Below are 26,140 nucleotides of genomic sequence, written 5' to 3' on the forward strand. Positions count from 1 at the left end.
GCTTGGCTGTTTACTTTTTGAGGAAATGCCAAACTACTTTCCAAAGTGGCCTCCTCATTTTACATCTCCACTAGCAACATATGAGAGTTCTAATTCCTCTGCAACCTCATTAATTTTGTGTTTGTTTTGTTTAAAATTATGGCCATGCTAGTGGGTATAAAGCAGTATCTTTCTATGGTTATTTATATTCTCCTAAGGATGTTGAACATTTTCTCATGTGCTTTTGGCCATTTCTACATCCTCTTTGAGGAAATAGTTGATTCAAATACTTTGTCCATTTCTAAGTTGGGCTACTTTTTAATCATTGAGCTATAGGAGTTCCTTATAACCTCACAGGGAGATCCTTTCAAGATTATAGTTAACATAGTAATAAGAGCTGACAGAGGGCGAGACTGAGCCATAACATATTTTGAACCCATATATCCATGCATGCACAGTCAGATCTACCTAAATGGACCCTGATTTTAATGAATAGAGGGATAATCCCCCACATCAAAGTTTCTCAAGTAGAATGATAATTTTTTCCTCATTATTTTTTTCTGATCTATCACCAGACCCTACCCTATACTGTGGGGAATTTTATCCTCAAGGGTCTAGCAGGCATTCCTCTAAAATATGGGGGAAGACTGAATGATCCCTGCCACAACTAAAAGAAGTGCCACAACCCTCAAGCCCTAGAGGACCCTTGCAGAAATTCCAAACCACAGAAACTTTTGCATGACCTTCATAATTCTTATAAAATGCCACAACTTAAAAACAAAGCATTTCTTAAATAATGCTCTGAGGCAACAATACTATGGAAACATATTAATTGACTTCAAAGAGGAAGAAACATACCAAAAAGGCAGAAATAGGATCTATAAGATACATTTATTGAATACTTACTGGTCATATTATATACAAAAGAGGTAGAAGGGGCAAGTAAGAACTTGAATAAATGAAATATACATACTCATCACTAATTACAACTACTAGAGAAGTACAAAATTTGTACAAGTTATACATTATAATGAAATTTTGATGCTTGTCAAAAGGAAAATAAGCTACACATATATTCCAATAAAATTTTTTTAAAATTGTGCTTATCATACACTTTCCCTAAAATGGGTTTATAAAATGCCCAGCATCCATTCTTATTATACATATATATTTGTTATTAAAGATTGCTTGAATAGAACAAATGACATCATTGCTGAGAAATTCATGGTCAACAATGACATATACAGTCCCTCTAAGAAACATCATAGCATTCGCAGTAAGTCCATTTCTCCATTGAAGTCCACCTTACTTTCAATTTAGTTTACTACCACGTTCTCCTCAGAACTGTTCATATGTCTTTTGTCTGATCATCTTCTTCAAGTTTCCTGATTTCATTTTTTAAACAATTTATAGTTTCACGACTTGCTTTTAATCTCTCCTTAAGCTCAGCAATTTCAAAGCTTGTTTTTTTCTTGGCAGCTTCTAATTTTTCTCTGGTTTTCACTTCAAGTTCTGCAACTAAGGAAACAAATAATTATACTGAATTAATTTTTCTCACAAGTCTAAGATGTTTCATAAATTTGGTATTTCCTTAGGTCAATGCTTTCATGATGAAATGTTACAATTTCAGATATATCATATCATATTAAACATGAACGGGCAGTGGAAGGTAAGGAAGTCTGAATTCCCAAGAGAGAATGTAAAACTTGGTTTTTTTGTAGTTAAGAATGAAATTCTAGCCACTAACTCTTTGTTAAGGTTTTAAGACACTTGCTTGTTTTTTTTTTTTCCTAATACACATTAATTTGGAAGTAAGAGAGCATTCAAGTCTAAGAGACAGCAACTAATAAGAGCCAATTAAAAGTATACTTAAATTGATGTACAAGTGAAAAATTACATTTAAAAAATCCTGTTTTTTTTTTTTTTTTTACAAAAGTATCAATAATTGTTTAGATTTGAATTCCAGTTCTACCAGTTATTAGTTGTGACACATGAAGCAATTTCATCTCTGTGCTCATTTCTTCACTTACAAAACAGAAATTAGAATAACAAATACCTCATGGCATTGTTTTTTGAGAAGATTTTAGGTACCTTTGTATGCTAGGCAAGTGCTTTATTACTAAGCTATATCCCTAGCTCTTGAGAAGGTTTTAAAAGAATTAATGTATATGAAGTACCCAGAAAACTGCCCAGTTCATAAAAAGCCTTATCACTTATTATGATGACAAAGGACCATTAAATATTTGAAAAATTCTATCCAGATACATAATAAATTGCTGCAAAATAGGATACTTTTATTTAAATATGCCAGTTAGACAGTGTAACATAAATTATGTCACAAAGAAAAATGCCCGCTAGCATGCAACAGTGCCATCTTGTGGACATTTTAGGTAATTGTTGCTGGTAATTATTAAAGTACAGTCACATTTTCACAAATTTAGGGTGGTCACTAGTTGAAAACAGGATGGTTTGGTGAAAAAACACAACTGAGAAATCTGCTTTCTGATTGAGTTCAAAATACAAAAATACACCCTTAGCCCCTTATTAGCTAAATGTGGATATATCTCTTAAGTATCCCTCAATTTCTTCCTCTATGAGATACAGTGAAAACTAGGTGTTTCTCAGGATTTGAGGATTAACTAAAGTAATTACAAAGTATCTATCACATTAAAAAAACAGGTAGTAAATATGAGTACTTTCATTATTTTGCTTTTTGTTGTTTACTTTTTATTATACATTTTGTAACACAAACTCATGTATTGCCAAAACAATCCTTATATTTCTTCATGGCTTTTATTTTTTAAAATATGTATTTAAAAACAGGCATTAAATACATGATATAAAATTAAAAGGCTAAATAGGCAGAGAGTGAAAAAGTATTTTCTTCCACTCCTACCCTTGTCCCCCACCATTTAGTGCTTCTTCCCACAGATAATCACTGTGAGGTTTTTTTTGGTATCTTTCCAGAACAGTCTGTTGATATACATGCAAATATCCAACTGTTTTTACTTTGTATCATAGTACACACATTGTTCTGGACCTTGCTGTTTCATTTAATAATACTTTGTTAAGTTCATTTCATATCACAGAGATGTCTTATTCTTTTTAATGACTGTAGAAGTCTTCATTGAATGGATATACATGACCCATTTAGTCTGTCTTCTATTGATATAGAATATTTCCGCTCCCCCCCCCCCTTTTTTTTTTGGACAGGTACGGGGTTTTGCTAAATTGCCCAGGCTGGGCTTGAATTTATAATCCTCCTGAAAGTCTCCCAAGTTGCTGGAATTACTCTACTTTTTTCTATTATAAAAAAGCAATGTGTATGTTGTGCATAATCATTACAGTATACTTGCAGGTAAGTTCCTGTAAGTGGAAACATTAGGCTAAAGGTGATGTGTGTTACACACTTGTAACTTTGGAAGAATGCTAAGTACCTCATAAAGGACCTAGTCATTTATAATCCCACTGGGATTGTATATAAATTTCCCTACTGCACAACTATTTGGTCTACTAGTTTTAAATTTGCCTTTCTCATTCTCAGGCTGACTAATCTTTTATCTGTTAAGAGAAAGTTCTCATTTCTTTTCTATTCCTTTGCTCATTTTTCTATTTAATTACTGGTCTTTTCTTTTATTTGTAGGAGCTAATCATCTATGACACAAGCACAGCATTTTTCCATGGCTTGTCCCTCTATAGACTTTGTTCATAGTGCTTTTTTACTATGCAGAAATTTTTATTCCCTTGCATTCTCTCCTCCAATATTAATTTTAAAAATCATATTAAATGATAGATACTTTGTTAGATGCTGGGATACAAAGGTAGGACAGAGGCAAGGAAAAAAATGCAGTACAGTGTAATGAGGTAATCACAGAGAGACATAACAGTACACTGGATTCACATCAAAGGGAAAGCGTGTGTGTGACCAAGGAAAGCTTCTTGGCATTAGTTAAAATCTGAACTGAGTTTGAAAGAATGAGAAAGGAGTTAGGAGATGAATGAGAAAGGAGTTAGGAGATGAAGCAGGCCCTGGGAAACAAGAAATCCTGTATGATTGTAATAGTTTTAAATCTAGTTAGAAAGACTTGATTTAACTCAGTTGTCAGAAGACAGCATCCACTGCAGATATTACATTGATTCTTACATGATTTAGTCATGATACTTAGTTACTTACTTACTTACTTTATATGGTACTGGGGATTGAACTCAGAGGCACTTGACCACTAAGCCAAATCCCTAGCCTTATTTTGTATTTTATATAGAGATAGGATCTCAATGAGTTGCTTAAGCATCTTGCTTTTGCTAAGGCTGGCTTTGAACTTGTGATTCTCCTGCCTCAGCCTCCCAAGCTGCTGGGATAACAGGTGTATGCCACCATGATACTTTATTTTTGACAACTGCTAAGACTGCAAAGGGTATGATATAGTCAGAAGACCTGAGTTAATCAGTAATGAGATCCTGGAGGAAACCACTGAAGAACTTTCAGCTTGTTCTAATTTTATGCTTCCTATATATTAAATGCTTATATAAAAGTTTGCTTTTCATTTCCCAATGAAGTTTCAATTCAGAAGAAAACAATCCAAAAGAGAATTGTTACTTTTGTAGAGTCAGTATAACTTAAGAGTTAGGTGCACAGACTATATGGCTTTTATATAGACAAATCCAGGCCCCACTGGGTAATTCTCAAAGTTACCAAATCTGTCTAGTATTTTTATCTACAAAATGGAGCTAATCACAGTATGTTCCTCCTAGGGTTATAATATTAGATAAGCTAAAACATGTAAAGTGTTTACCAGTTGTCCCACTCCTCAGTTTATACCCAAAGGACTTAAAATCAGCATACTACAGTGATGCAGCCACTTCAACATTTATATGGTAAAGTCTACTGGTATATAGTAAACTCTATGTTCATTACTTTATTCCTTATAAAAGCAATAACTACTATTAAAATCTAGATCATTATTCCTTAAACTTTTATTGGCTTTTAGTATAAACATCTTTTAATATGTTCCATAATGAACCTCTATAGTGATCATTATCTAAAAACATTACTAAACTTTAAAACCTAAGGTTTTTTTTTTTTTAATTAACATGTTAATTGTTTATTTCTGGAATTTTCTTGGCATGTGAGTGCGCTACTGCTTGAGCCACATCCCCAGCCCTGGAATTTTCCGTTTAATATTTTTGGATCAAGGTTGATCACAGGTATCTGAAACCTCAGAAAGCTATAGGGGTGGGCAACTGTACAGCATGATTTCTGTTTATTTATTTATTTGTTCTTTCTAGATATACATGACAGTGGAGTGTATTTTGACATATTATACAACACAGAATAAGTGTAACTTGTTCCAATTAGGATCCCATTATTGTGGTTGTACATGATGTTACATATATAAGAATAGGAAAGTTATATCCAATTCATTCTGTCTTTCCTATTCCCATTCTCTCTCCCTTCCCTTCATTTCCCTTTGTCTAGTCCAATGAACTTCTAATCTTCTCTTCCCTTGTTGTGAGTTAGCATCCACATATCAGAGAGAACATTCTGCCTTTGTTTCGGGGACTGTCTTATTTCACTTGGCATGACAGTCTTCAGTTCCATCCATTTACTGGCAAATGTCACAATTTCATTCTTTATGGCTGAGTAATATAGTCCATTGTGTTTATATACCACATTTTCTTTATCCATTCATCTGTTGTAGGGCACCTAGGATGGCACAATGGCTTGGCTATGTGAATTGAGCTGCTACAAATGTTGAAGTGGCTGCATCACTGTAGTATGCTGATTTTAAGTCCTTTGGGTATAAACTGAGGAGTGGGACAACTGGGTCAAATGGTGGTTCCATTCCAGGTTTTCTAAGGAAACTCTATACTGCTTTCCAGAGTGGTTGCACCAATTTGCAGTCTCACCAGCAATGTGTAAATGAACTTTTTTCCTCACATCCTCGCCAACATTTATTGTTACTTGTATTCTTGATAACTGCCATTCTGACTGGGGTAAGATGGAATCTCAAGAGTTGTTTTGATTTGCATTTTAGAGTCTATGATCTAAGGTAGAGTTATGGCTCTTCCACCAACCAGCTAAGTGATCCTGGTCAAGTTTCCCAACCTTCCTATGCTTCAGTTCCTTTTTCTAAACTGGATTACCTAATAAGGTTGTAGAAATAATGAGTACATATATGTATAGACGTCTAAGAGTAGAAATAATTAAGCAATCAGTAAATCAGATATTATAACAAAATATAATTGAATACCATGCCCTCAAATTGGTGCAAGTGTACATATCTTTTTTAGGCCTTTGATTAATACATCCAAATAATTTTCCTAAAAGCAATTTAGACTCACAGAAATGATTCATGAGAATCATGAATAAAGGTCACTGCTGGTGCAACTATTAAAATTTCCTTTTGCTGGGGCTGGGGTTGTGGCTCAGTGGCAGAGCGTTTGCCTAGCACACATGAAGCACTGGGTTCGATCCCCAGCACCACATAAAAAAACTAAATAAAGGTATTAAAAAAAAGTAATTGTTTCCTTTAAAAAAAATTCTTTCGGCTAATATGATAGGAAAAATATAATTACTCATTATTATTTGGTTTACATTTTTAAAATTACTTAAGTAAAGCTGAGCAAACAGCTTCCTATTTCCTATCTTTATTGTATATTCTTCCACCCACTTGACTTGTCCATGTCTTTTGCTCATTTAACTACTTTATAAAGTTAAACATTTTCTTCTGCTTATCAACTTTAGGGTTTCGTTTTGTTTTTGCAGTGCTGGGGGTCAAACCTAGAGTCCTGGGCATACTATCAATAGTTTTTTTTTTTTTCTTCGCCAAATAAAGATATTGATCCTTTGCCACATTTTCTGTAAGTCTTTCTTTGCCCTTCTTTTAATGTGACTTCTTCTAATGCCTTAAACTTAGAAAGTCCACCTTAGCCACAGTAAACAGTAATCTAATTAAAAAACAAAAAAGGTTGATGTGTGTGTGTGTTTGTGAGAGTTTGAATAGGACTTATTCAAGTGAGAAGAGACAAGAGCTCCTGTTGGGCAAATGGGGACCCATTAGGTATTGCTTAGATTGACTGATTTTTAAAATATATTTGATGGTCTAAACTGGAATTTGTTTTGGTAAATACTATGAAGCAATGATCTAAAATTAAGTTTCCTTTCAGAAGCTTACCATTGCACCAACACTATTTATAGAATTAATTTTTAATTTCTTACCAATTTGATGATTTAAAAAATGAACTAAAAATAATATAAAACCTGTAATTTACTGATCAAGACTTTCCAAGGTTACTAAGCTTTATACATAAGTTTAACACATCAAATTGACTTAAAGAACAGTTAATAAAACATATAATTTATATCTATTTACATACAAATGAATAATATTAGTTTTGCTGAAAACACAAAAATGTGGGCACTTAAGTTTTAAAAGAGAATTTTTTTCTATAAATGGGTGTACTACGTGGTATTAGAGAAAGTGAATAAAAACCAATTTAAATAGCATATAAGTAGTGCTAAAACCTTTTCAAAGTGATCATGTACACACCTATCTTATTATGTTCACAACAAAATGGGCCAGGCAAATATTTTTATAGATGTAGAAATTTGTGCATATAAATCGGCTACCAATTGCCAAAATTATAATTAGTATCCAGATCTTTTATTTATTTATTTGTAACAGGGATTGAACCCTGTGATGTTTAACCACTGAGCCACCTCCCTAGCCCCCCCCACCCCCCGCCCCTTTTGACACAGGGTCTCACTAAGTTGCTGAGGCTGGTTTTGAACTTGTGATCCTCCTACCTCAGCCTCTTGAGTTGTTGGGATTATAGGTGTGCACCACAATGCCTGGCGTATACAGATCTTTTAATTCCTAGACATGGGTTTCATGAAGATAAACCCTGCTGTAAACCACTAACAGTTAAACACTAATTGCCTTGTTCCCCACATTACCATTCTTCTACTCCTTCTACTATCAGATTATTCTTTCCAGTCCATGAATAAACTAGTTACTTCTCTAAGCCAATCCCCAAAAAACAAAGCCAAATGTTTTCTCTAATAAGTAGATGCTAATCCATAATGTGGGGGAGCATGGGATGAGTGGAGGAACTTTGGATTGGCTGGAAGGGAGGGGAGGGGGCACGGGGATAGGAAAGATGGTGGAATGTGATGGACATCATTACCCTAGGTGCATGTATGATCGCACAAATGGTGTGACCCTACTTCATGTACAACCAGAGAAGTGAAAAACTGTGCTGCATTTGTGTACAATCAATCAAATCTGCTGTCATGTATAATTTATTAGAACAAATAAAAAGAATAAACTAGTTACTTCTCCCTGAAAACAATATCCTCTTGACCCCATATCCTGTTTCTGCTATAAGGCCTACTGCTCCATTTTAGCCAAGCTTCAAGACAGAACCATCTATAGGGCCTGTCTCGATAATTTCTCTCATCTCATTTTCTCTTATCCACTTTAACTACTCCTGTTATGGGAATCAGGACTTCTACCTCTTTTTTTTGGTACTGGGGATTGAACTCAGGGGCACTTGACCACTGAGCCACATCCCCAGCCCTATTTTGTATTTTATTTAGAGACAGGGTCTCACTGAGTTGCTCAGCACCTCGCTGTTGCTGAGGCTGGCTTTGAACTCCTGAGCCACTGGTATTACAAGCGTGCACCATCACACCCAGCAAAACCTCTATCTTGCTATATCATTTCTTGCCCTGCAGAACTGAACACAGCTGATGACTTTTCTTAATACACTTTTATCACTGGCTTTCAGGACATTTCATGCACTTTTTTTTTAAAGTATATTTTTAGTTGTAGATGGACATAATACCTTTATTTATTTTTAAGTGGTACTAAGGATCGAACCCAGTGCCTCCTGCATGTGAGACAAATACTCATGACTGACCTACAGCCCCAGCCCAATGTACCTGGTTTTTATCCCACCATATATGCTGTTCATTCTTAGTTTTGCTGGTCATCTCCTCAACCTCTCAATGTTGGAGTGCTCATGGATCAGTACTTGGACCTCTCTTCTATCTTCATTCACTAATTTGATGATACCATTTGACCTCACAATTTATAATTCCATCCATACACTAGTAATTTTCCACATTTTTATCTTCAGCCTGAATCTCTCCTTGAATACCAGACACTTTAGGATGCAAACAGTTCTCTTAAGATCTCTAATTACATGTCTTACAGGCATCCTATATTCAACATGTCTAAAATCACATTCTTAATCTTTCCCCCAAATCTGCTCCCCCTAGACTTCCCATCTTATAAAAAGCAGTAACATTATTTGGGGGGGGGGGGTGTCCATTAAGCAAAAACCTTAAGTTATCCTTTGCTAATCTTTCTCCCACAGTTTATTATTCAAACCACCAGCAAATCCTACTTCACCTCTCTTTAAAATATGCCCAGAGCTGAACACGATGACACAGGCCTGTAATCCCAGTTACTTCTTGAGAAGCTGAGGCATGAGGATTCCAAGATCAAGGCCAGTCTAAGCAACTTGGTGAGGCCCTGTCCCATCCACCTTCAACATCCTGCCCAAACAATAACAACAAAAGATCCTTTTCTTTTGTTGTTATTGTTTGGGCAGGAATCTGATTCCTTTTCACTGTTTCACTGTTGCCATCATTTCAGCCCAAGCCACCATTCTATCATATCTAGATTACTAGAACAGCCTCCTAACAATTGAGTTTTCACCACTTCTGGTTTATACTCTATTCTCAACAGAGCAGCTAGTGGATCATTTTATAAAGTATTAATCTGATAAAGTTATAACTCTGCTCAGTACTCAAAAAATGACTTCATATCTTACTCAGTTTAATAATCTAAAGTCCTCACAGTTATCCACAAGTCCCTGTATGATCTGGTCCCCTATTAACTTGTCTGGCTTCCTTTCCCATTCCTCTTACCCTTATTCACCCTTCAGCCATGCTGGCCTCCTTGCTGCTTAGACAGGCCAGGCATGCTCTTACACTGGACTCCTGTCATTGCTGCTCCTTCTACATGTAACACTGTTGTCCCAGATCCCTACCTTACTCCTCTAGATCCTCAAATGTTATAATCCTAGAAAGTATTCATATTTGAAACTCTAACCATTTCCTCTTGCCAAAGAAGTTCCCTGTTCTGCTTTGTTTTTCTCCATAGGGTCCAACTGCTACCTTGTACTTTATTGTTCTATTTATTTAACATCTGTCTTCTCCCCAACAGAATGTGAACCCATGAGGGCAGATCTACACATTGGCCTATCCTTAGCACTTAGAACAGCAGTATATAACTGGTGCTCAATATATATTATTTATTGCATATATTATTAATTCAGTCAGAAAAATTACTGAATACTGACAAATATTAATACAGGGATGGCAAATAAGTTTCATCTTGAATGCCAACTGTTAATGACTGGCAGTTGATAAATGCAGTGATATATAAAGGATTCTGAGGCTATATCAGCTTAGACTAGAAATATGACTAATTATTAATGTAAAATTCTGATATTCACCACTTAAGTACTAACCTGAATCAATATGTAAAACAACATAGCTAAAAATATAAGATAAACTAGTTAACAGTACACAAAAATATAATTACATTCTAACAGGTTCTTCACAAAAATTTTGTTAGCAAAGACTAGTAAACAGACAATGAGTGGTAAGTAAAACTAATGAAAAGCTATATTAAAATGGAATTATGAAATAAAATAAACAAAACTTCAAAGAATGTGGTAAGTTTTTACCTTTTTAAAAGTAGACCTACTATGGGAAAAAAAATTGGAGGCGGGGTACCAGGGATTGAACTCAGGGGCACTCGACTACTGAGCTACCTAGCCCTATTTCGTATTTTATTAGAGACAGGGTCTCACTGAGTTGCTTAGCACCTTGCTAATTTGCTGAGGCTGGCTTTGAACTCTCGATTCTCCTGCCTCCACCTGCTGAGCCACTGGGATTACAGGTGTGCGCCACCGTGCCCAGCTACTATGAGAAAAATTTAAAACCTCTTTACATGTTCTATAGTATCATATCTTGTTTACTAACTTCTAAGAAATGACTTATATCATTAAAATAAGTTTAATAGTGCTAATCAAACAATCTTTTCACTATTGTAGGACACATTATTTTTCAGGATTAATTATGAAAACATGGTACTTACATTCTGTTTCATGTTTATAGGCTCCTAATGTTAGCTGACGAGATGTTGTTAATAATTGTTGCATCATTGCTGTTGGGTCTTGAAATATCTTAAAGGAAGAATGGAGGGGAAAAAGGCCAATAACTTAAAAATTCTCCAATTTAAAATGTTTTAAAAACTCACATTATAAAATATTACCATTTCATCATAGAACTCTGAAACCACTGTCTTTTTCCCCAGCATTGCATTGGTGTCTGATTGGAACAGCTTTAATAAATGATACAGGGTTACCTGAAAAATAAAAACAGATGTCACATCAGTGCAACAGTTTCATCACCATAAGGAGACACTCATTTCTTTAATTGAATTAGAACTGAAATTAGCAAACATCAAATTCAGGATATTGTTTTAATGTAAATTATTGTGTCAAATCACTCAACTCTTCATCTTTTATTTTCCTATTCGGTATCATCATCCATTCACATCTACTTAACACGAATCCTTTTTAAAATTTCTTCTTTTACTTTTTTTTTTTTTGGGGGGGGGTGAGGGCAGTGGGCAATGCTGGGGATCCAACTCAGGACCTCATGCATGCTAGGCAAGTGCTCTAACACTGAACTTAACCTAAGATGAACATTTTAAAGAAGCAAACAGCATCCAGTCAAGCATCTCTGGAGAGTTAACTATATATAAAAATAACACAAAATACAGCTATGGAAATTAAACTGGAAAACCACTGAGAAATGAAGTATTTTATTTACACAAGTGAAATTAGATTAATTCTAACAGTTGTCTGTGAAGATTAGAGTTTATGAATTTATTGTAGAAAAAAAAATTTGATACTTTTGAAAGGAAGAACCAGTACTAAAATGTTCAATGAGAGCAAGATACTTTCCTTGGAGATGTAAGCTTATTATGTAAATGACATAATAAACAAACAAAATGTTGGTCATTGATAATTCACTGTGGCAAGAGCAGCATGCTTTCAAATATTTAAAAGCTTTGCAGGCAATGTGTGATTGTTTAAGCAAAATAGAATGTAGCTGGTAAAATATCAGTGCTCAGCTGAAATTACAGAAACCATTTCAGAGACTGAAGAAATTTCTAAAGGTTATCTAAAATTATTATGAGGGAATGCAGTTCTTTAACATAATCATGAAATAGGAAGGCTGTCCTAATGAAGTCTGAAAATAAATATTTGCATATGAATTTGAACAACCATCTTCAAATCCCCTTAAAGATAAAGCTCAATTTACAGAAATATCAGATTTCTCTGGACATGATTTAGCCAGTGAAGTATCCTTTCTAAAGATGTTTTCCAGGCTGGGGTGGTGGCTCTGTGGCAGAGCGCTTGCCTTGCACATGTGAGGCACTGGGTTCAATCCTCAGCACCACATAAAAACAAACAAAATAAAGATATTGTGTCCATGTATAGCTAAAAAAATATTTAAAAAAAATAAAGATGTTTTCCAGGTTCAAGTTGGTGCATTAAGAATAGTCATGGGGAAGTTGGGGATATAGCTGAGTTGGTAGAGTGCTTGTCTTGCATGAACAAGGTCCTGGGTTCAATCTCTAGCACCACAAAAAATTTTAAAAATTAAAAAAAAAAGGATATTCATGGGAGCTGGGCATGATGGCATATGCCTGTAATCCCATAGGGTTGGGAGGCTGAAAAAGGCCAGTCGAGAGTTCAAAGCCAGCCTCACCAATGGCAAGATGCTAAGCAACTCAGTGAGATCCTGTCTTTAAATAAAATACAAAATAGGGCTGAGGATGTGGCTCAGTGGTTGACTGCTCACTATTGGAAAAAAAAAAAAAATCATGGGGCTGGACATGGTGGTGCATGCCTGTAATCTCAGTAACTCAGGAGATTGAGGAAGGAGCATTTCAAGTTTGAGAACAGATACAGCAACTTAGCAAGACCCTGTTTCAAAACAAAACATAAAAAGGACTGGGGGGTGGAGGCTGGGATTGTGGCTCAGTGGCAGAGCACTTGCCTCACACTATGAGGCACTGGGTTTGATCCTTAGCACCAGATAAGAATAAATAAATAAAATAAAGGTATTGTGTCCATTTACAACCCCCACCCCCCCCCAAAAAAGGAGTGGGGACTGGGGATGTAGCTTAGTGGTAGAGTGTTCTTGAATTCAATCCCTAGTGGGGGGGGGGGGAGATAACACATGCAGGGGGTGGAGGAAGAGAGAGAATACTGAAGAATAAGGATGTACACAACTCAGTGATGGAGTGCATGCCTAACACATGCAAGGTCCTAGATTCTATCCCCAGCACTAGGAGTGTGTGTTTAAAAGGAAGAAGGGATATGCACAGAATTCCACTAAGTAACAGAATAGACAGGTAATCTGAAAATGAGAGAGCATGAATTATATGTCATATCTGAAGATAACTTGACAAATTTTGGGGATAAGAATAGAACTGTTACTACTATACAGGATAATAAACCAAAGCAGAGCAAACCCAAAAACTTACTGAAAAATGAAGAAAGTAAACTATCTAGAATTTTATACCACAATAGTCAAGTATGAAGGAGAAATAAAGCTAATTTCTCAAGCATTCTTTCTGAAGAAATTCTTTTAGCAAATGAAAAAACCTGAAGAGAGGGGAAAAGGAAGGATCACCTGGTATCACTAGGAGTTGATAAATATTACCTATAGTTGAGAAATCCAAAATTAAAAGATTAAATATATGAGATATACAGGGTTAATTTCTGGAGGAACTGAAAATAACCACTGTTAAAAAGTGGTTTTCCTGCTGGGTGCCCTGTAGTTCCAGGGGATTACTGTCATACCAACTATTCGAGAGGCTAAAGCAGGTAGATCACTGGGCAACTTAGTAAGACCATGTCTCAAAATAAAATAAGGGCTGAGGATGTGGCTTAGTGGTAAAACACTCACCTACTTGCCTAGTATGCACGAGGCCCTACATTCAATCCCCAGTACTGGAGGGAAAAACTGCGGTTTTCCTGGGGAACGGGTAGGAGATGGAGAAAAGAAGAAGTTATGAATTGAACTGTGTCACCCAAAAAAATAAACTGAAGTTCTAATTCTCAGTACTTGTTGATATGACCATATTTGGGTCTTTGCAGATATAATTAAAATGGCTGGGCGGGTAGAATGCGACTAGAATCCCAGCAATCTGAAAGGCTGAGGAAGAGGCTTGTGAGTTAAAGGCCAATCTGAGCAACATAGCAAGACCCATCTGAAAAACAAGGAAGGAAGGACGGAAGGAAGGAAGGAAGGACGGAAGGAAGGAAGGAGGGGAGGGAAAGGGAGCGGAGGCAGAGGAGAGAGAGGAGAGGGGAGGGGAGGGGAGAGAAGGGGAGGGGACAGAGAAAAAGCAAGCAAGGGCTGGGGCTGTGGCTCAGCGGTGGCCTGGCATGCATGAGGCACTGGGTTCTCAGCACCACATACAAATAAATAAAAGTAAAAGTCCATCAACAACTAAAAACAAAAAAAAAGCAAGTGAGCAAGTGAGCGAGCAGACATTAGGATGGACTCTAATCCAGTATAACTGGTGTCATTATAAGAGGAGATGAGATAGAGACAGGGAGAGAGATAAGGCCATGTGAAAATGGAAGTAAAGTTTGAAGTTATGTTGCTGAAAGCCAAGAACACCTGGGATTACCAAAAGCTGGAAAGGGCAAGGAAAGACCCTTTCCTAGAGGCTTTGGAAAGAACAAGGCCAATACCTTGATTTCAGACTTCTAGCAGCCAGAACTGTGAGAATGAATTTCTACTGTTTTAAGCAACCCAGGTTGTAGTACTAGGAAACTAATTCAGGACTAATTTGCACTTCTTATTTTAAAAATCTTTTAAAACATTTGACTTTTATAAAAATAAAAAAAAGTTTTAAAATTAGACCATTAAACTGTCCTCTAAATTCACTATTCCGACTTCCCAAGGCATTAATGCAGATACAGGCAATAACAAATCTGAACTAACTTTGAGTGGTATTAGACAATTCTTAGAGCAATAAAACTGTCTTACCTACCTAGAAATTCCAATTTCCAGAAATGAAATCCCAATTTTATCATTCTGCTTTCAGATACAACTTTTTTTTTTTTAAAGTAGTGACTTAACCTTTAATAGGTTACTAGAAAACAGAAGTAAATCAGAAATCACTTAAGCCTGCTACTGAAAAAGTACAATGGTTTCATTATACTTAAAGTACACTAAAATACTTTTTAGGGAATGAGATATAGCCTAGTAGACCTGTAATATTTTTTAGAGAATGAGATACAGTCTAGTAGATCTGTATGGGAACCTAGGCAACAGATGAGTCAATATGGAAGTACAATAGATATTACTTTACCCTTCTAAGAGTGACTCAGAGCTGTCTTATAAAAAGAAGTTATGAGATAAAAAATAATTTCTTTCATAGATATATTTTCCAATTGGGGTGCAGTACAACAAATTAGGAAGCAGAGGTAAGCAACATTTTCAAAATAAAAATGAAAATAGAGCAATCTTACAAAGTTAAAAATGATATTGTGCTACATATGATAAACCCAAGGCCAATATTATATTGAATGGAGAAAAACTGAAAACATTTCCTCTAAAAACAGGAACAAGACAAGGATGCTCACTCTCATCACTCCTATTTAACGTAGCCCTTGAAACTCCAGCCAGAGCAAATAGGCAAGAGAAGGAAATTAAAGGGATACAAATAAGAGCTCAAATTATCTACTTGCTGATGACATGATCCTATATTTAGGAGATGCCTCCCAGCAGCCCCAAAACTCCACTAGAAGACTTTTAGAGCTCATAAACGAAGTCAGCAAGGTAGGAGGATACAAGATCAATACTCATAGATCAATTGTGTTTCTATACTCCAAGGTAAATCTATCTGCTGAAAAAGAAATTAGGAAAACTATTCCATTCACAATAATCTCAAAAAAATAAAATACTTGATAATAATCTAACAAAAGAGGTGAAGGACCTTTACAATAAAAACTATAGAACACTAAAGAAAGAAATTGAAGATCATAGAAGTTGGAAAGATTTCCCATGTTCCTTGACAGGCAGAATTAATAGTGTCAAAATGGCCATATTACCAAAAGTGCTAATACAGATTCAAAGCATCTCCATCAAAACACCAATGAGTACAGAAGTAGAAAAAGTAGTGCTGAAATTCATTTGGAAAAACAAGAGACCCAGAATAGCCAAAGCAATTCTTAGGAAAATGAAGTTGGAGACATCACGATACCAGGCTTCAAACTACACTACAGAACTACAGTAACAAAAACATCATGGTACTGGCACCAAAACAGACATGAAGATCAATGTAATAAAAGATACAGAGACAAACTCATATAAGTACAATTACCTAATAATAGACAAAGTTGACAAAAACATATGTTGGAGAAAAGATATAGCCTCTTAAACAAATGGTACTGGGAAAACTAGAAACCCATTCATAGGAAGTATGAAATCTAAAACCCCTTGCACAAAAGATAACTTAAAGTGGATTAAAAACCTGGGAATGAGGTTGGGGATGTGGCTCAAGCGGTAATGTGCTCGCCTGGCATGCATGGGGCGCTGGGTTCGATCCTCAGCACCTCATAAAAATAAAATAAAGATGTTGTGTCCACTGAAAACTGAAAAATAAATATTAAAAAATTCTCTCTCTTAAAAACAAAACAAAACCAAAAAAAAAAAACAACCCCAAAAAAACCTGGGAATGAGACTAGAAACACGGCAACTGCTAAAAGAAAACGTAGACCTAACACTCCAGCATTTTGGCATAGGAACCAACCTCCTTACCAAGACTCCTAAAGAACAAGAAATATCTCAGCACCACATAAAAATAAAGGCATTGTGTTGTGTCCACCTACAAAAAAGATTCACTCATTTAATCGTTCTCTCTCTCTTTAAAAAAAAACAAGAAATAAAATTTTAAAAATCAATGAAGTAGATGATATCAAATTAGAAAGCTTCTGCATAGCAAAGTAAACAAGAACATGAAGATACAGCCTACTGAATGGGAGATCTATACCACTTGCTCCTCAGGGCATTAATTACAGAACATACAAAGAACTCAAAAAAACTTCACACACACACACACACACACACACACACACACACGCCAAAACACAAACTCTAATAACTCAATCAGTAAATGGGCAAAAGAACTAAACAGACACTTCTCAAATGAAGAAACACAAATGATCAACAAATATTAAAAAAATTATTCAACATCTCTAGCAATTAGGGAAATGCAAATCAAAACTACAGTGAGATTTCATCTCATTCTAGTCAGGTGGCAATAATCACGAATACAGTTGGGTATGGTGATGCACGCTTGTAATCACAATAACTCAGGAAACTAAGGGAGGAGGACTGCAAGTTCAATTAGTGGGACCCTAAGCAATTTAGTGAAACCCTGTCTCAAAACAAAAAATAAAAAAGCTGGGGATGTGGCTCAATGGTAAAACCTTCCTGGGTAATATCTGCAACACCCTCTTCCCCCCCAAAAAAGATTACAAATAAATAATACATGTTGGTGAGGATATAGAGAAAAAGATACACTCATACATTTGTTGGTGGGACTGCAAATTAGTGCAATTGCTCTGGAAAGCAGTATGGAAATTACTCAAAAAACTAGGGATGGAACCAACATATGACTCAGTTATCCCACTCAGTATATATCCAAAAGATTTAAAATGAGCATACTACTGTGATGCTGTCACATCAATATTTATAGCAGCACAATTCACAATAGCCAAATTATGGAAACAACCTAGGTTCCCTTCAACGAATGAATAAAGAAAGAAAATGTGGCATTTATACACAACAGAGTATTGCTCAGTCATAAAGAAGAATGGAATTATGGCATTTGTGGGTAGTAAATGGATGCAACTGAAGACTATCATGCCAAGTGAAATAAGCTAGTCCAAAAAAGTCAAAGGACGGGGCTGAGGTTGTGGCTCAATGGTAGAGTGCTTGCCTAGCATGTGTGAGGCCCTGGGTTTGATCCTCAGCACCACATAAAAATAAATAAATAAGTCAAAGGTTGAGTGTGTTCACAAATATGCAGAAGCTAATCCCAGCAACTCAGGAGGCTGAGACAGGAGGATCATGGGTTCAAAGCCAGCCTCAGCAATGGTGAGGTGCTTAGCAACTCAGTGAGACCCTGTCTCTAAATAAAATACAAAATACGGCTGGGGATGTGGCTCAGTGGTCAAGTGCCCCTGAGTTCAATCCCTAGTACCCCAAAAAAAAAGAACCTGGATACTCATTTCAGACAGCATATTAATTTAAATTGTTTACTACCAATAACTGGATGATACTAGAAATTTTATTTTTTTTGATACTCATGATTTTTAAATGTTTTTTTCCCTTTTAGCAATCATTTGATTTCCATTTCTTTCTTTCTAACATGTTTATATTATATCCCTTCTTTCTATATTTGAAGGGGAAAAAAAGCATTTCAAAAAGCATTCCACTTTAAAAATAGAAAACCATAACTCATGTTAAGATATACCACACCACAGGTTTATATAAAATACATGTGAATGAACATTAGCTATTCATTAAGTATTATGACATTTTCACATTTACCAAAAAATCTATTTTCTATTTGTAAAGATTAGCATTACTCACAGGTCTTTCATTAGGGTCAATGAAAAATATTTTGATGATTATTTCGAATTCACCCCATCCAGTTTCAGTAATTTCGTATGGAGGCTTAGTAACAACTGAAGAGAGGAGGGGAAAATAAAACAATTATAAATTACTAATTTAGTTTCCTAGATCCTTTTAACTTTGCATGTTATGAATCAAAAGATTATACTATACCTCTTAAAGGGTTGCCATAGCTCTCATGTAATTTAAACTGGATTTTCTTTACATATGCTGACATATCCTGAAATAGAGAGAAATTAATTAGTTCTATCATCTACATATGAAAACTAGAATGGAAATACATTTAGCATATGGACCTAACTTTATAAAACCTACCTTCCCTGAAATTTTATGAAATCCAATTTTAAAAAATCAATTATATTTGGAGGTGGGGGTTTGCCTCCCCCCTTTTTTTGGCTGAATTCTTTCATATTCATAAAGAAATATACATGTCCTTCTTTATGCATTTAATAATATTACCAGAAATAAAGATAATATAAAGCAACTTAAACTGATGGATATAAAACTTCCTTTTTTTCCATTATATTTTGAATCACAGAAGCATACTTATTATTATTAGTACAAGTATATAATAGGGCTTCTTTGGTAAAGTGGCTTTTTAAAAATATAATTCAAAATCAAGTGTGATGATTCATGCCTGTAATTCCAGTAACTCAGAAGGCTAAGGCAGGATGATTGCAAGTTTGAGGCCATCCTGGGCAACTTAGTGAAACCCTGTCTTAAAATAAAAAAGGTCTAGGTAGACTGCTTGCCTAGTATGTGTGAGGGCCTGGGTTCAATCCACAATACTGGGGGGAAAAAAACCTTATAGAAAAAGAAAAATGCAAACCTTTTTGTTTTCAGTAATGTTTTATATACTTATATCTACATATATTTTTAAAATGAAATTGGGATTATACTGTAATAATCTTAATACTTTGTCACTTGTTATGGTGTAGGGATATTTTTCTGATGCAGATTTTCATAAGCACCTTTGGAGCCAGTTTTGGGAATACTTGATTTCATTTCTTCTATAAATACCTGAGTGACTACCAATATTGCTGTACCAGATGCTAATTATACAATGTTTAATAAAACAAGGCCTTTTCTAGGCACAATGGTGCACACCTATAATCCCAGTGGCTCGGAAGGCTGAGTCAGGAGGATCAAGAGTTCAAAGCCAGCCTCAGCAAAAGTGAGGCACTAAGTAACGCAGTGAGACCTTGTCTCTAAATGAAATACAAAAAAAAACTAGGGCCTTTTCTTCAGGCATGAGACATTCACTGTGAAATAGGGGACAGATGATAAAATGCACATTAAACATAACATGTTAGGAGGGCATTAGGTACAAGTTCATGGGGATGGGGGGACACCTAATTTAGTCTTTGGAGGACCAGCAAATAGTTCCAAAGAAAACAATACTTGAACCAAGACTTTAAGGAACAGAATGAGTGGTTAAAAAAATGCTTGAAGACATTCAAGAGTATTCCTTTGATAACAGTATTGTAGAATGGAAGATATAAGGAAATGAGGCATAGACAGAAATAAGGCTGCAGAGATAGGTTAGAAAGTCACTTAGGGTTGTTTTTTAAAATCACGGCTTCACTGAAATATGATTCACATACCATATAATTTGCCTTTGTATAGTACACAGTGCAGTGGTTTTTAGTATATTCTGATTTGTACAATCATCATCACAATGTTTTAGAACATTTTTTAAAATATTTATTTTTTGGTTTTAGTTAGACACAATACCTTTATTTATTTTTATGTAATGCTGAGGATCGAACCCAGGGCCCCACACTTGCTAGGTGAGTGCTCTACCACTGAGCCACAACCCCAGCCCAGAACATTTTTTTTTTTAACACGCAAAAAGAAACCCCATACTGTCCTCATTCCCAACTTCCTTTTTATTCCCACCAACTTGGCAACCACTAATCTATTTTCTGCATCTATAAATTTGCCTATTCTGTATATTTCATGTAAGTGAAATATACAAAATATACAATATATAACACTGTATCGTCTTCTTTCACTTAGCATAATGCTTCCAATTTTCATCCATGGGCTGGCATTTATCGGTACTTTATTTTATTGCCTAATAATATTCTATTCATGGATAAAGAAAATGTTTTCTACACACACACACACACACACACACAAAATGGGGTTTTACTCAGTTATAAAAAAGAAAAAAATTATGTCTTTTGCAGGAAAATGGAGAGAACTTGAAAGTTATGTAAAGTGAAATAAGCTAGACTAAGAAGGTCAGGGGTTATATGTTCTCTCTCTTATGTAGAAGCTAGAGAGAGGGAAAAAAAGGAGGAGTGGGGAGTGGTGGATCTCATGAAAATAGAAAGAAGACCAGTAGAATAGAGGAAGGGGGCCAGAGGGAGGAAGGGAAGGAAAGGGAAGTTATCAAGGAATGAAACTGACCAAATTATGTTATGTGCATATATAAATATGTCACAATGATTCCTACTATTTTGTATAATTATAATGTACAATTAAAAGTTAACTTAAAATTCCATTAAATGGACATACAATATGTTACTTATCCATTTATCAGCTGACAGATGTTTGGATTGATTCCATTTGGGCTATTATGAATAATGCTACTACATTCATATAAACAAGTTGAATAATTTGTTCTTTCAATAAATATCTAGCTGTTCTCGAAGAAGTGCAGATTTAGAAGCAAAACAAAATTACCAGTGACCAGACTACATTCTTTGATTGTTTTATTACAACATTATCACTTTAAGTATTAACTGCTATTCCTGAAATAGTTGCTTAAATACTATGTTAACTTAAGATGTGATGTTTGGAAGGTCTATTTTTACTATTTATAGCAGGACAATTCTTGTTACCTTAATTTTAATTAGAAAACATTTTTAGAAAATAATCTACTAATTACATGAAGATGACAGTTCTTACTTCATTCTTTCAATTTTGAGGGGAGGGTAACATTTTTATAATGGACCAGTTTTCTGGCAGAAAGTTACTATAAAAGAATTTTACAATTTATCTTCAAACAAAACAAACTGTAGCTTCAAAGAAAGTTACACTGAAAACAAGTGCCTACCTCATTTCTATACGGTTTTACATATACTGTCCATTGATGGGTGTGCCCATCTTCTTCTCTTTTCTTCCCAAAATATCGAGCAACATTACCATAAACTATTGGTTTAACAATAGTAACCCCCTAAAAGAAAAGTAATTTAAAAATCAGTAAATATTGTACCATTACTTAAATAGAATGAGAGCTCTGAAAACTTGTCTCAATGAATGACAATCTCACAATATAGCTTAGTTACAACAGGATTTTTCTCAAATCAATTTCAGACATTCTCATTTCATATTAACACAAATAACTGAATACCAGATTAATTACCATGTTCTCTCTTTGAAAATGTTTTTATTTAAATCACCAGGTAAGGCAGTTGAGAGTTTTAGTAAGAGAAAAGCAAAAGGCCTTTTCTTTACAAACCTGAAAGCTAAGCATCTGAATAAAAACTGTAAATTAACTGGCATCATTTGATGGTAATGGCCTTACTAATTAGCTTATCGCAGTGTTTACCAAAGCACAGAATAAAAATCAAAGGCAGTATGTGTGAATATTTTTGCTATGAGAAAATATATTTCATTTTATTATTTATGGATTTACTTTAAAATGTTAGAAAAAATGTTACTAGAACTTTAAATCCACAATTTCAAAATGCTTAGGAAGATTCTTTTAAAAATTGAATTGCTTTTAATATAAATGTTACAATCAATATCATAACTGGATTCAGATATAGCAAAAATGGTAAAGTGGCACTTGGAAAAACAAAGGTTGGTAAACACTGGCCAATGGCATGTTTGCTACATTTGTACTCAGTTCTGTAATGTAAATACATTTCCTGCCACATTCGATTAGCATAATGGCAATGTGTTCAGATTATGATGGAAAAGAGATTAAAAATTTCAAGCGAAGAGGAAATATTTAGTGTAGTACATGACTCTGGAGACCAAATATTCAACAGAAGGAATGTACCTGAAGGACAAAAAGCAAGACATACTGTATGTGAAAAGTGCTATTCCAATGTAATCAACAATAATCAATAAGAAATAAGAAAAAGTGAATACAGTGGAGAATTTCAAGTTCAGGCTGAATAGTCAACAAAATCTAATACCTATAAATCTAAACTTAGTGCAGGTAGAGTATGGTGGTACTCACCTGTACTCCTAGCTACTAGGGAGGCTGAGGCAGGAAGATCCCAAGTTTTGAGGCCAGCCTGGGCAACTTAGTGAGACCCTTTCTCAAAAATTAAAAAGGACTGGGGATGTAGCTCAGTTGTAGAGTGCCTCTGGGTTTATTCCCCAGTACAAAAAAAAAAAAAAAAAGTTCAGAAGAAGCCAAGCAGCTTGTATGCAAACAAATAATTATAGTAAGCGCTACCAATGAGTTTTGTAGCAACCATAGATGGGGCCACAGGTTCAAGGTTTGACCAAATGAGTGCAAGGGTGTTGACCTGGTGAGTATACAACAGATCCCACAGCTGCAAGTTATTCACTAGGAATTTGCAGAGTTCATTAAAAACAAAAAGGAACCACTTATCAATAGATTTACTACCTGGATGCAAGTTATCTAAATTGGAAAAAGATGCCTAAAAGAGTAAAGAGAAAATCAGCAAGGAGAAATAGATCACTAATTTGCATCTTGACATGACTATTTTTAGGTGAAAATCACTTGAGGGCTACAGGTTTAATTTCAGGTTGTCCTGGACTGAAACTCTTAGAATTTAACATGATATAAGTAAATGTCTTGCTCAAAATCTAATGTTTTAACCCTTAGACCCTTTGTTTTGTAGTAGTTTCCTATCAATCCAAAACCCTGCCCTAAAGCTTTGGCAAAATGTATAAATTATGTCTCTGCTACTATGAATTTTTACCTGGCATCTCTTTTTATGAAATTTCAGTGCTTTTGGAATTTTCAAAGGGTTGCATTTTACAAGTAATATTAAAACAGATAGTTGTATACATACCATAATTGAAATTTTTTTAATATAAAAATAATGACACAGATAAGGACTCTTTAAGAAAATCTAAGTAGACAGATGCAAAAGTGGATGCTTTCTTTGAAAGGAAAAATTCCTTCCTGTGATAAATTAAGAATCAGAAGAGTAAACCCAGGTGTTTTATTAGAAACCAGCTGACCCTGCCTTAAAAACTAACATGATGGTGGATGTATAAAAGCGAGGGGAGTAAGTGTCATAATGTCCAACCTTATGTTAGGCTCTATGATAATGTTCATTAAAAACAAAAGATGACATTTACTAAAAGTTCCCCTTGTTCCAGGCACAGTATCACGGTCTTTGTATGTCTTGACATCGTGGCCATAGCTATGGAGCTCGGTGATTGCCAGAACTCTGGTAAATCTATGTCCAGGTGTCTCAGATCTCCTATTTGTAAATACTATGGAGATTCTTCCAGCCCAGGATTTGCAAATTCTGTGAGCTAAGTGCTCACAGAATATGCTACCTTTATCATACTCACAATCGGGAGGGCGACGCCCTCACTTTACCGAAGACCTGGGCAGACAGCTTCTGTGCAGCATACCAGGAATTCCCAGCCCTCAGCGTGACCTGTTTCCTCAGCCGCCAGGTTCAGCATTTCCCAAGTCACCCCCAACAAGATTTACTTTTTGGCGGGGATGAAAGGGTGGCGGTGACGCAGGGAGGTTGAGCCAATGAACATCCAACTTTTCGCTCAGAGGTTTTGACACGCTCTCAGCCTTGAGTACATGGTTCAAGACCGAGTAGGGAAGGCGCTAAAGGGAACCAAGCGGTCCTTCCCGCCAGGTGCAGGAAGGAGCCGGGGCGGGAGAGCCCCCCACGGGAGAGACGCTGGCTGCATACTGACCTTCACTCTCCCGCCGGAGTCAGGCCCAAATTCGGCCATTCTCTTGAACATATTGTCCCACGGAAGAAGCCGATGCCGCCAGGGAAAGAGACCGGGGCCGGCGGGGTCGCCGCTCCCCTCAAAGGCCCCGCTCCTCCCGCGCGGGCCGGTGGAGGGGTCCTGACAGAAGGAGAGCAAGTCACCGAGACTTGCGGCACTGAATAACAGCCGGCTCCTCCACTCGGGTAGCGTAGGGGTAGGCCATTCAGCCCCGCGCTGTTGGAAATCGGAGCGGAAGGAGGAGCGGCTACCACGCCGTGCGCAGGCGCGATGGGCTCGCGCTCACGCCGCGCACACTGCGCACGCGTCTGGCTGCTGCCATAACAACTGGAGAGGCTATGTCCGGAAGTTCTGGAGAGAACTAGGAAACGGAAGGAAGGAAATAATAAATGATTTCAGAAAGTTTTCCCTAACTTAAGGGCAGGGGTTTATACACTGAAAGACTATATCAGGCACCCAGCACAAAAGTGATCCACGCCAAGACATATCACGGTGAACTTTTAGAGCATGGGGCTAAAGAGAAGATACCACACACTTCAAGGTTATAAGGAAATCAGGATAGCATCAATGGTACAATGTCAACATTGGAACTTAGGGAGCAAGTAAAGCACTACTCAATATTCTCAAGGAAAATCACCACCAATTTAGTCTCCAATACCTAGCCAATCATCAACCAAGGGCATGCATAGAATGAAAGTTTCAGACATGCTAAATCTCAAAAAAATCTCATGTACCCTTTCTCAGAATGGTCCTGGAGATGTGACACACCAAAATGAGGGAACATACCACGAAGGAGAAACTTACATAGCAACCAGTCCATGTGAGATTCAGTTAGAAGCCTTTGGGATATACTGCTTCAGAAGAATGGAATAGAAAACATTTCAGCCATCTCTGAAGCTTCAAGAGGAAATTTAAATAAGTTAGACCTGGAGTTTGGGAGCTGAATGCGTGACAGATACACAGAAAACTAAGCAGATTTAAGAATTATCCAGTTAGTAGCTTTAGGGAAAACAAACTTGCATTTAGGGCTACCTAAGTACTGAGAATTGACTTAATAAAAATACAAATAAAAAAATTACATTTGGAAGGATGGACTTTGGGGAAGGGTGCCATGTGTGATAAGGATAAGAAGGAAGGAAATAGAATTTAAACTTCTGTCCTGGGAAATCAGTATTCTAAAATGGAAATTCAAGAAAAAGCAATATAAGGTCAACATTTTAAAGCATAGAAATAACTGAAAAACGAATTACTGATTATAATTTTTAATAATTCCATTTAGCAACTTTTAAAACAATGTTTTAAAAATTATTCTACTAAATAGAAATGCAACAAATATGCTGAGGGCTTAATTATAATTAGTGTCATATAAAGAATTCAGTTGTGGGGCTGGGGTTGTGGCTTTATAGAGGTACAGCCTTTGCCTAG

General features: G+C 36.0%; 1 protein-coding gene across 1 annotated transcript; it reads right to left on the reverse strand.

Moving 5' to 3' along the window:
* Nucleotides 1–852: 852 nt before the first annotated feature.
* Nucleotides 853–24,962, reverse strand: Yeats4 (YEATS domain containing 4). Its single transcript, XM_027928372.2, has 7 exons — nucleotides 24,677–24,962; nucleotides 21,858–21,977; nucleotides 18,947–19,013; nucleotides 18,752–18,846; nucleotides 11,331–11,423; nucleotides 11,154–11,241; nucleotides 853–1,497 (listed from the first exon to the last, which is right to left on the reverse strand). Exons 1-7 carry the CDS (start codon nucleotides 24,725–24,727, stop codon nucleotides 1,328–1,330), a joined length of 684 nt encoding a protein of 227 aa, XP_027784173.1. The 5' UTR covers nucleotides 24,728–24,962; the 3' UTR covers nucleotides 853–1,327.
* Between the last annotated feature and the right edge of the window lie 1,178 nt (nucleotides 24,963–26,140).

The sequence above is a fragment of the Marmota flaviventris genome, chromosome 3 (genome assembly GCF_047511675.1).
Source record: "Marmota flaviventris isolate mMarFla1 chromosome 3, mMarFla1.hap1, whole genome shotgun sequence".
In the NCBI taxonomy this organism is placed as follows: domain Eukaryota; kingdom Metazoa; phylum Chordata; class Mammalia; order Rodentia; family Sciuridae; genus Marmota; species Marmota flaviventris.

Coding starts and splice junctions, on each gene's coding strand:
- Yeats4 (XM_027928372.2), bottom strand. CDS start 24,727: ATGTTCAAGAGAATGGCCGAATTTGGGCCTGACTCCGGCGGGAGAGTG. Junction 19,014..21,857: donor TAAAACCGTATAGAAATGAG/GTAGGCACTTGT, acceptor TCTCTATTTCAG/GATATGTCAGCATATGTAAA. Junction 11,242..11,330: donor CAGAGTTCTATGATGAAATG/GTAATATTTTAT, acceptor TCTTCCTTTAAG/ATATTTCAAGACCCAACAGC.